Genomic DNA, 11673 nt, shown 5'->3' with positions numbered 1-11673 from the left:
GCCTCGGCAGGCGGCAGTCACCCAGGTGCTGATGCACAGGAGGGAGGTGGTGCAGGGTGAGGTGACACACCATGGTGACCCCCGTGTACCCACAGGGGTGCCGCCTGGGTCCCTGCAGCCAAATGGCACTGAGCTGGGGAGCACAGAGGGGGCGGGGTGTGGGGAGAGAAGCNAGGTCAGTGCGCAGAGAGGCCCGTGGAGGCCGGTCAGCTGGGGCTGGGCCCTGGGGGCCTGGGCGGTTCCTGCCATGAGGAATCACAGCCAGGACAGCTCAAGTTCAATGTCAGCACCTTTTAGGGAGGACAACAGGTGTGTTGAGAAGAAGGTCTTAGCAGAGAAAACAGAGTGGGCAGCCAAGTTCAACATCAACTGTAAGTGTCTCCGAGGGCCGAGTGTGAGTTGCAAGCCTGGTCACAGCTGTCCCTGGGAGGTGGCTGTCCTTGCAGGTGGGGGGACGAGGTGGGCGTGTGCCGGGCCGGCCCTGCCCTTGGGGCTGCCTGCCAGTGAGGCACTGACCCATGGGTCTGTCCACGCCCTGGGCCCTGGGCCTTTCGGGTGTGGTTATGTAGCAGAACCAGGGTAGGGAGATGTTCTGGCCCCACGACTGCTGTCCGTGCACGGGGTGGGGGGTGGGGGGGAGTCAGAGCATCTTCTACTGAATTCTCTATCACTAACCGCAATATTTAGGGTCTTTGTGAATTATACGAAACCACAAATGGAGAGCTAAGGGGTCAAATTTAAAAAAAAGATGCACAGAAATTTCTTGTGGGTGTTTGCTCAGCAAATTCTATTTGTTTCTCACACTGAAGATTTGCTCTGGGCCACCCTGACCCTCCGTCTCTTCTCCCATGTCTTCTGCTTCTCTCGTCCCTGACCCTCTCCTTCCTGTGCTGACCATGCCTCACCCTCCCCTCACCCCTACCTCCAGCCCCTCCCTGCCAAGCCTGAGTGCTTGGTCAGGAGCTCTCCTGCTCAGCCTGAGCCCAGCTCCCATCGGCTGTGTGTGCCTCTGACTCTCCTGTCCCCGCCCACCTGACCAACGACACACCTGGCCTCTCACCGTTAGCTCTGTGTGCCCCACCTTCCTCTCCCGCCGCTGCTGGCCACGCCTGCACGTGGGGGCTGCAGCACAGGGACCGGGGACACACCGCAGGAGGCTCCTGGTGGACGGGACTTCACTCCTTTTTGGCTCTTCTCCCCTCCCCCCAGATCTGGACGAGAACCAGGTCTCCGTGCTGGACACCGACTACGAGAACTACCTGTTCTTCTGCGTGGAGAACACCGATGCCCCCGGGGAGAGCCTCGCATGCCAGTGCCTCAGTACGCCGCTGACGACGCGGGGCCCGCCTGCGGGGGGTGGCTGAGGACCCCGGGCCGGGGCACCCGGGGAGCAGGCAGCCAGAGTCCCGTCGCCTCAGGGCCTTGGGGGGCGAGGCTGTCCCCAGCGCTGGCGAAGCCCCCTGACGTCGCATCGGAAATCGGGGATAAAGGATCCAGGTCAAGGGGCCGGGCTTGGTGTGACTGGTTCAATTACTAGCAATCAGATTAGTTGGATTTCTAGTCAGACTGATCCTAATTAGCAGCTTTGGTTGGTGGCGACGGTCCACAGAGGCACCACTAAAACCGTCAAGCTCCGAACAAACTCGAGCCGGTGGATCTGGTCGCAGAAGGCTGGGGCCTCGCAGGTCTGCCTGAACCAGGCGCCTTGCGTGCGGCTAGAGACACGCTCTGGGTCCGCACATCAGCCCTGCGGTGAGACCCAGCGGCCCGGGGGCGGTGGGCCCTGTCCTCGGTCCCTGCAGAGCCCCCGCTGTCCCGGGAGGGAGGGCGGCTGCGCCAGCCGGAGGGGCCGGGACCCCGGAGGGCAGGTGGGCTGAGCCCTGCAGGCCACCCTGGGAGCTGACCTCAGGACGCCAGTGTGTCCTTGCTGCACTCGCTCCCTGGACGGGGCTGCCAGGGTCCTCAAAGCCCCGCAGCCCGGGGACTGACCCACCGCCCCCCCAACGCGCCCCCCACAGCCAGGACCCTGACGGCCGACAACCAGGTCATGGAGAAATTCAACAAGGTCCTCCAGACTCTGCCCGTGCACGTCCGGCTCTTCTTCGACCCGACCCAGGTGGAAGGTGATCACCTCCACACCCCGCACCCCTGCTTTCATCCTGTGTGAGGCTCACCTGTCAGACAGCCGGGAGCCCTGGACACATCTGTCTCCCACAGTGGCCCCCATGCCCCAGGCCTCCGGGGGTGGGGGTGCAGAGCCCGTGAGGTGGGGTCCCCCCCACGCCCCTCTGGGCCCAGGGCTGCCCTGGCGACCTGTGACCTCTCCCCCCCTCCACCCACAGAGCAGTGCCACGTCTAGATGAGCTTCTGCCCGACCCGCACCCGCCTGGGGTAATGTAGCCGCCCTGCCCGCACGTCCTGGGCACGTGCACGGGTGGGGGCCGTCCCGGGGACCCCAGCTCCCCTCCGTCGGGCCCCGGCCCCTCTGCGGGAACGGCTGGGACCTGGCGTGCCTCCCGCTGACCGTGGGGGCCGGGCTGGCCATGCTGGTCAAGTGCCCGGCTCTGTCCTGAGCCACTAGGTCCAGGCACGTGCCCTACTCTGGGACCCCATGCTTTCTCCTGGGGTTCAGGTTGTTGTTCGAAGGAGATGGAAGGGAAAGGGACGGGGAGGGGTCGGTCATGGCCGGGTGGCACCGAAGGCTGAGAAACTGCAGGTCTGGTGCCACGTTACCCAGAGGGATGTCCTCGGCCCCGCCGGTCCCCGTCCCCAACAGCACGCCGCCCCCTTTGTGCGTGTCCGTGACCTGTAAAACCCCATCGCCGGCCTCCCACGCAGGAGCCGCCAGACCCTGCCCCTCCTCCCCCTCCAGGAGGCAGACGCTTCCTGTTTCCTCGTCCATTCGAAGAGGAAGCCAGAAGCCAGCGACCTGCCCCTGCCCCTCCCTCCTTCCCGGGTCCCTGTGCTTGGGGCTCGGGCGCCTGCCCTCTGAGGATTCTTAATAAAGCCGCATGACCTCCGCTCCTCGAAGTGTGTCATTGGGAGTGCGCTGGCGACGCGGGCTCCACTGGCCCTTCTGGGGGCTCTGGGCGGGAGGTGCAGCATCAGGGTTGGAGGGGGGGGAGTCAGGCTTCTCATCCACAAAACAGGAGAGTCTACTTGCCCAAAACTTCTCAAATACGTACAAAGTATCAGAATTGATGGGCCGGAGGAGTCCTTAACTCGTACATTAGTTAGGTAAAAGAAACTGAAATAAATAATCCACAGTCAACTCAAGTTAGAAAAACAGCATTAAAGTAAGAAAATAGAGTCGCCTGTGCCCCAAGGCAAGGGTGGAGGTCAGGCAGCTTGGGTTTAGTTAGCTCACTTGTCAGAAACAGCTGGAAAAAAACACAAATACAAAATTTCCATAACTATCAATGACCACAGATTGAGAGAAACTTAATTAAAAGAATCATAAAGGATTCGGCTACTTGATTCTAGCCTAATAGACTTAAAAGCCCCAAATGGGGGGCGCCTGGGGGCTTAGTCGGCTAAGTGTCTGATTTCGGCTCAGGTCAGGATCTCACGGTCCGTGGGTTCGAGCCCCGCGTCAGGCTCTGTGCTGGCTGCTCGGAGCCTGGAGCTGCTTCCGATTCTGTGTCTCCCTCCCTCTCTGCCCCTCCCCTGCTCATGCTCTCTCTATGCCTCAAAAATAAAATAAAAACCAAAAAATAAAAATTAAAAAAAAACCAAATGGATGATTTCCACACAACAAATGTAAGTGTCCAAAATAAATCAAAGACTAGAGAAAAACTAGACAGGCCCCTCAGCAGGGCAGACAGACAGACAGACAGGTGCAGCGCCCCCGCCCCCGGCACCGCACCAGCATCAGGCGGGACAAGGTCCTTCAGGGACAGATGGTCAGGAGTAGGCGGCTCTGGAAGGGGGGCGGGTAAGGCCTGACGGAGACAGCACGGCGAGAGAAAGCCCTGGAATGAACAGTGTGCGTGCATGGCGCCGAGGGGCTCCTCCCTGCTCTGTATTCACGTGACCGCGCGGGGGGCAGGCACGGGTACACCAGGTGCCCATCCACCTGCCCGATGGCCGAGCCGTGTGGAGCCGCGGGGGGCACGCAGCCGCCCAGGGTACCCTGTGCACCGCACGAAGCCCCTGAAGGCATAGCGGCCCCTGGGATCTAACGGGGGGCGTCGGGGTGAATTTCATCGCCAGAGGACACCTCTGGACAAACTCGTTCAGATACAGAAGGTGAAGAAGAATGGCTTCTCTGCAGGCGGTGGTCTGTTAACACTCCTTCCCGTGGCTTCTCTACATGGATGCGGGGAGGTGTCCAGCGTCTGCCGCACGCGGACTTCTGTGTGGGGAGGGACGGACGTGAGCCCGTCGCGGGAGCCGGCGGGGAGACCCTCAGGAAGGAGCGCTGTCAGCGAGCTAGAGATCTACCGCCAGCACCGCAGGCGCGCAGGGGGACAAAATTGCGGGCGTGGCTTTTCACACAACTTTAAGTTCTGAACCAGTTCATATCTCAGCTATTTTGTAAGACAAAAATAAAAACTAAAAGGCCGCCATGAGGCGCAGTCAGTTCCAATATTAGGGAATGTGACAGTGACGGAACGAGCAGCCTCACCGAGAAGTCTTGGCCGGATGCCACGCTCTGGTTACCCCGCGTTCACTGTGCTGTGCCCCCCCCCGCCCCGTGACAGTGTCCCACTTACTCATACTCGATCTTTTGTGGCCTATATTCTAGGCAAAAAGAAATCTTAAAAAAAATTTTTTTTAATGTTTTATTTATTTCTAGGAGAGAGAGAGAGACAGCGTGAGCAGGGGAGGGTCAGAGAGAGAGGGGGTCACAGACTCTGAAACAGGATCCAGGCTCTGAGCTGGCAGTCAGCACAGAGCCCGACGCGGGGCTCGAACCCACGAATCGCGAGATCACGACCTGAGCTGAAGTCGGACGCTCAACCGACTGAGCCACCCAGGCACCTCTAGGCAGAAAGAAATCTTAACAGCAACCTAGTAGTAACATTTGTGTTGAGGACACGGGTGCTCTTATCAGCGGGAATCCAGTTTGGAACAGATGGAAGCTGAGGACTCACCTAGAACGACCTGTTACCAGGGAAGGGGGGGGTGGGGACAGTGGAGCCAGTCTCTTGCCACACAAAGTCACGAGGAAAACGGACAGGGAAGGACTCACGGGAATAAATGGAAAGCTCGATGGAGCAAAATAGAGTGGCGAGAAGTTTGTGAAGAAAATGAAAGGTACGAGTGGCATTTCAATTCAAAGGAGACCTAAGTCGTCTTCAGTCAATGTCACGTGGCCAACTGGAATCCGCGTGGCGTGAGCCTCATAACCGAGCTGCGGAGTCACCCTTCGGCTTGCGGTTTCTGGAAGAGATTCTCAAGACCTGTGTTCCCGCCTTCTAAACCGTTTGGTAGAATGTAGCAGTGAAGCCAGCTGGGGTTTGAGATGTTGATGGTGGGGGAGATTTTTGTCTATAAATGCAATTTCTGCAATAGATCTGCGTCGATTCTGGCTATCCACTGCTTCTTTAGTAAGCTTTGTACTTTTCATCCTTCAGGAATTTACGCATTTGTCCGAGTCATCGAAATTATTTCCATAAAGTTACTCAAAATATTCCCTTGATATTAGGATCCGTGCTGGTGTCCCATTCTTCATCCCTAATAGCGACATATGCCAACAATCTGGGTTTTCCTGATTAGTCTGGCTAGAGGTTTATCCATTTTCCAGATCTTTTCAAAGGTCAAGCCTGATTTTGGTTGATTTTCTATATTGGTTTTCTACTTTCCATGTCATCAACTTTTGCTATTACATCATTTCTTTTGCTTACGTTGGTTTCTACTTGTTCTCCTAGGTACTTAAGCTACAGACTTAGGTTTTTAAATTGAGCATGTTGCAGGGCCTAATAATAAGCTTCAATGCCACAAATTCCCTTCAAAGTGCTGCCTGAGCGGCGTCCACGTATTCTAACAGATTTTGTTCTTGCTTTTACTTAATTCAAAATCCTTTTCTGTGAAGGATCAAATCATATCCTTTATCTGTTGAATTCTTGGTGTTTCTGTATTGCTTTGTAGGAGCTCTTTATATATTAAGGAAATCGGATTTTATTTGCGCTATCAGTTAAAAGTAATTTTGCTCAGTTTATCCTTTCTCTTCTTGCTTGGCTGGTGGTGTCATTTCAATGTATTCTAACAGATTTTGTTAGATGTGTTTCCTCTCTGTGGTTCAATTCACCGGCGTTTCCCTTCTTGGCTTCTGGCCGCTGTTGCAGAGGCCCCTCGTTTTCTAAAGTTGAGTTCCTGAATGTTCCGTATTTTATCTTTTGCTCTATCAGGAATTCCTTTGCTTTAATGCATGAGCTACGACTCGAACAGTGTTTTCCAAATATCCACCCTGTGCTGCTGAAACCATCTATTAAGCACGGAGTTTTCCCACATTCGTGATCCGCGTGTGTGCTTAGGTCTCTTCAGAGGCTTCTCGTCCATTCTACCGGGCTGTTTATGCGCCTGAACCCCAGGGGTTTTGTTCTGTTTGCTTGGGTTTCGAGGCACAGCTGAGCCACGACATTGCATAAGGTTCAGGCGCACAGCACCGTGACTGAGCATCTCCGCACGCTGTGCTGTGCTCACCGCAGGTGCGGCCCACCCCCCACCATACACGCCGTCGCCGCATCGCTGCCTGTGCCCCGTGCCCCCCCTTTCATCCCCGTGCCTTACTCATTCCATAGCCGGGAGCCCGGACCTCCCGCCGCCCTCCACGCGCTTTGTGCATGGCCCCCTCTCCTCTGGCAATCAACAGTTTTCTAGAAAGTTGTCTGTTTCATCCAACTTTTCACTTATTCCATGAGCTTACATAAACATCTCCCTTCTAATGGTCCTCTACTTTTTTCTCCTTTTGTGGTTATTTCCCTATATTTGATGTATTTTTTCTTTCTCCTTTTTATCTTGATTAGGACACCTAAAGGCGTCCCTATTTTATTGATTTTTTTCAAGAACCACCACTTGACCAAGTATATGCTTTTTCTATTTTCTTTAAATTTATTTATTTTTTATTTTTTATTGAGAGAGAGAGAGAAAGAGTGCAAGTGGGGGAAGGCCAGAGAGAGGGAGAGAGAGAATCCCAAGCAGGCTCTGAGCTGCCAGAACAGAGCTTGACGTGGGGCTTGAACTCATGAACTGTGAGAGCATGGCCTGAGCCAAAGTCGGACACTTAACTGACTGAGCCACTCAGACACCCCCTCTCCTGTTTTCTATTTGCTAATTCAGTAATTTCTGCTTTTATATTTGCAGAAATATAAATATTACCTTCCTTATCCTTTATTATGGTTATGTTGTCCCCCCCCAATTTTTGAGTAGTATAGCTAATCAATTCCTTTCCATTCATTTTATTTATTTAAAAACATTTTTTAATGTTTTTTTTTTTTTAAACTTCTGAGAGACAGTGTGAGCAGGGGAGGGTCAGAGACATAGGAAGACACAGAATCCAAAGCAGGCTGCAGGCTCTGAGCTGTCAGCACAGAGCCCAATGCGGGGCTCAAACCCACGAAACGTGAAATCATGACCTGAGCCGAAGTCGGACGCTTAACCAACTGAGCCCCCCAGGTGCCCCCATTCTTTTTATTTATTAACATTATCTGTAGGACAATGGATTTTGCTGGATCCCTCAGGATCTGATGTGCCACGTGTTCATTTTTATTTTCTAAATATTCTGTAATTTTCTCTTTAACTCAAGAGTCACCCTGTAATCCCCATGTTCTTGCTTTAAAAAGAGCCATAGGCTGATCTAGCTCATAATCCAATTTTGGAGGGGAAAACAAGAATTTCGAACATTCTAAAACATGAGCTGAAGTGTCACCTGGTTTGTCTTCTGGGTCCCAAGCATATCTGGGTGGGTGGAGAAAGCCTGGGGAATAACAGGGACCAGTTCAGGATTCTCAGCCCTACTTTGACTCTCTCCTTGTAAATATTGATCAGCACCACCTGAAAGCCCTAATTACCACTTGCAGCCCGGAGATGGAATTGGTGCTTAATGATCAGATCTAGCTGGCGCTCAGGGTTCCTGGGAAGTCTCAGATGGAGCCAAAACCTGAGCCAGTGAGACACAAAGATCCATTATGAGGAAGTGCCTGAGGACTCTGGTGGGTGTTGGGCTCACCCTGGGTTCAGGAGGATGGCCCCACACTGGGTCTAGGAGGGCCCTGCGAGCCAGAAGTGATGTTTGTTCCAGAACCTGCTTCCGACTGACCTCAACAGCCCGGACTCCAGGCCAGACTTGGCCACTCACTGTGGGTAAATATAGGTCAGGTACTTGGCACATCGGATCTCATTCTTGACATCTGTATAGGAAGCTGATTGGGAGGGGTCAAAAGTGACAAAGGACATGAAAGCACCTTGGAAAGTTGAAGGGATTGTGAGAATGAGAAGCTAAATGGCCTAGCCAATATGAGTTAAGGAAGCCACTCATCAGGTTTTCTACCATCCATCTATCCATCTACCACCATCCATCTACTATCCATCCATCCATCTATCAACCATCTATCCATCCACCATCCATCTACCATCCATTCATTCATCTATTGTGCATCCATCCATCTACCATCCAACTATCCATCTGCCATCCACCCATCCATCCACCGTCATCCATCCATCCACCATCTCTCCCACTAATCATCTATCATCATCCATCCATCTACTACCATCGATCCATCCATTCATCCACATCCATCTAACATCCATCCATCCATCTACCACCATCCATCCATCCATCCATCCATCCATCCATCATCCATCCATCCAACATCCATTCCTCCATCTCCTATCCACCCATCTATCTATAATCCATCCATGATCTGTCTACCATCCATCCATCCATCCATCCATCCATCTCTCTACCTGTCCATCCATCCATCCATTCAACATCTGTCACTCCTTTTTCAAACATCATTAATGCTGTGTGCCCTGTTTTTGCAGTCTTTGCTATCTCAACACTACCTCAGTAGAGCCCCTTAAACAGTCAACCCTTGGATGAATACTGCAGAGGTTTCCCATGTAGAGTACAGGTAACTTTCAAAATGCAAAAACAATTGTTTCTGCTACGCACATATGGGTTAAATGGTGTTATTGGTGACATGACAGACGTACATGTCAAGTAAGGCTGACAGCTTCAGCTAGTAAAGAATCAAAGAGCCCTCTTTAGATTCAGATATTGTATTACTTACATAGACAGCAAAAGCAAGGTCAGAAAGGGTGCCGAGTCCCAGGTCCCTGCCCCTCCCTGCCCACCACGTCTGCATGTCCACCTCCCTTTTGGAGCTGGTCCACTTGCTGGCCATGTGCTCATCCACGTGGGCCCGGAGACCCGAGCCCCCCTCTCTGCCTACCTGCATTCCTGCTCCTACTACAGCCTGCACCCCACCCCTAGACCCGCCAAGGGAGTGGAGGTGAGCTGGCTGCCTGTGCTTTGGGGTCACCTAGAACCTGCCTGAGGGGTGGCCTTGGGAAGGGGCCAGCGCCTCGAGCAGAGTCCTCTGTGTACTCTGCATGCCACTGGCCTGCCCAAACATCTGAGACCACAGCCTTTGCCCCCAGAATGATGAGCTGTGCGCACGGGTGGCCACGCAGGAGAAAGTGGGGTCCTCATGCGGCACAACAGGGCACAAGGCCTCGTCCGGTCCAAGAGCACCAGCTCAGAACAACTGCGTGAACCGGGCATCACACAGCGGCGCGACCAGGAGTGTGACAGGGTGGGCCTCTTGTGCTGGACGGTCTACCGCCCACGGGCACCATGTCTACGGACCCCGGGGCCGGCATGGGACCCTCTGGCCGCTGGCTGAGCCCAGGGCCCACCCTCCAGGACACAGCTGTCCTCAGTGCTGACTCTGACCTGTTGTTGCCCGAGACTGTGACCTGGGACGTGTTCCTGATGCTGGCCACCAGCCTGGACCCACACCCCAGACCTACCCTTCCGGGGCCACCAGGAAGTGTCCAGGCCTCAGGGACACAGGGACCTTCCTGTTTGGACTGGGGTGGGGCAGGGGGAGTCAGCGGCTCCGAAAGAGGGCCTCAGGCTGTCCTGGAAGATGATGTCCTCCAGGCCCTGAGGATGAGCCACGGGGCATTCGGGGAACCGGATGGCTGGGGTCCCAGAGGCGCTGACTTGTAGGCCCCCGGCCCCCATATAAGGGCCTGAGCCCGCGGCCCGGCCTTCCTCACCCCGGGAGCTCAGTGCAACCACAGCTGCAGCCATGCAGTGCCTCCTGCTCGCCCTGGGTCTGGCCCTCGTGTGTGGCGTCCGGGCCGCCACCGTCCCCCAGACCGCGGTGGACCTGGATATAAGACAGGTACGGGCGTGTGGGGTGCAGGCAGCGGCAGGGGTCAGGAAGGCCTGACTGCAGAAATCTAAGGGAGGACAGAGCAAGGCATAGAGCTAAGAGAGGCCCTTGTCCCCCCGAATGCTGGCTCCAGCCACCCTCCTGTCTCCCTCTCCCTCCCGGGACTGATTGCCCTTGACACAGCCGCACTCGAACGGGAACGCGCCCCGGCCAGCGCTGGGGGCAGAGGGCAGTTGTTACAAATACGCAAGAACCCCCCCAGGGTGTAGGCACATGGGAGGAGGTCCTCAAAATGTCCTGGGTCCTGACACGCCACGCTCTCGACCCCACCTGAGAAACCACAGTGTGTAGGGGGCAAACCAGCAGGTGGGTTGGAGGGAGAGGTCACTGTGGGGGGGGCCGCCTCCCCGCCCCCCCATGGCAGCCCGGGCCCCTCCCCCCAGGTGGCCGGGACGTGGCACTCCGTGGCCATGGCGGCCAGCGACATCTCCCTCCTGGACTCGGAGACCGCGCCTCTGAGAGTGTACGTCCAGGAGCTGAGACCCACCCCCCAGGGCAACCTGGAGATCGTTCTGCGCAAACGGTGGGTGCCCCTCCCCCGGGCTGGGGGCCGGCGAGGGCCTGGGAGGGTGAGCGGGGTCCTGATGGGAGCTGGCTCCATGTGGGTGGGTCCCTGTGGCCTTGGGGCCCCGCCCGGGGCTCTGGGCCGATGGGCAGACCACACAGGGCAGCCGTGGGTTAGTGCACAGAGAGGCCCGTGGAGGCCGGTCAGCTGGGGCTGGGGCCCTGGGGGCCTGGATGGTTCCTGCCACGAGCCTGATCCGCCATGAGAGGGGGTGAGAGGAGGTCAGGAGCTTGAGGAATTCTCAGTGAGATCGGTGATAAGATCCTTAGAGGTGCTGTGACCGAGCCCCCCACGGACGGGTCAGTTCTGAATCGGACCCCGCCCTCCATCCTGCAGGTTTCTAGGCTGGCTTCATGCACCCTATTGTCAACTTGCCTGAGTCACCTGCTCAGGGCCACAGGCCACTCACATTTGGCCCAGCACCTCATGGCATTGCTCACAGTTGGCTGAGGGCTGGGTGTCCTCGGGGCCTGTGGACGCTTCCTGGACCCCAGCTCCTGTCCCCACCTGGGGTTCAGGGATGACCCCCACCACTCTGGCTTTTCAGGGAAAACCAGGCATGCATCGAGGGGAGCATCATGGCCCAGAAGACTGAGGACCCAGCAGTGTTCATGGTCAACTGTAAGTGCCCCACCCGTGCCTACAGGGCCGCCCCCCGTCGGTCCCCTCGGGCACCTCTGGACAGAGTGCCCCTTCCTT

General features: G+C 55.8%; 2 protein-coding genes across 2 annotated transcripts in view; both read left to right on the top strand.

The window, feature by feature from the left end:
- The first annotated feature begins 247 nt into the window (after positions 1-247).
- Positions 248-2573, top strand: LOC144222714 (beta-lactoglobulin-1-like). The gene is made up of 4 exons (XM_077753287.1): positions 248-371; positions 1210-1320; positions 2019-2123; positions 2401-2573. Exons 1-4 carry the CDS (start codon positions 248-250, stop codon positions 2571-2573), a joined length of 513 nt encoding a protein of 170 aa, XP_077609413.1.
- A 7689-nt stretch (positions 2574-10262) lies between these two features.
- The window catches only part of LOC144222707 (beta-lactoglobulin-2), a 15428-nt gene continuing 14017 nt past the window's right edge, over positions 10263-11673 (top strand). Inside the window, exons 1-3 of the mRNA XM_077753275.1 lie at positions 10263-10358; positions 10793-10932; positions 11522-11595. Of these exons, the coding sequence (XP_077609401.1) occupies positions 10263-10358; positions 10793-10932; positions 11522-11595 (310 nt within the window). The remainder of the gene's footprint in view (positions 10359-10792; positions 10933-11521; positions 11596-11673) is intronic.

This window comes from Crocuta crocuta, unplaced genomic scaffold (genome assembly GCF_008692635.1).
Source record: "Crocuta crocuta isolate KB4526 unplaced genomic scaffold, BGI_CrCroc_1.0 scaffold971, whole genome shotgun sequence".
NCBI classification, from domain to species: Eukaryota; Metazoa; Chordata; class Mammalia; order Carnivora; family Hyaenidae; genus Crocuta; species Crocuta crocuta.
The sequence above is the reverse complement of the archived record's forward strand: the minus strand, read 5'-3'. Positions and strand labels throughout refer to the sequence as shown.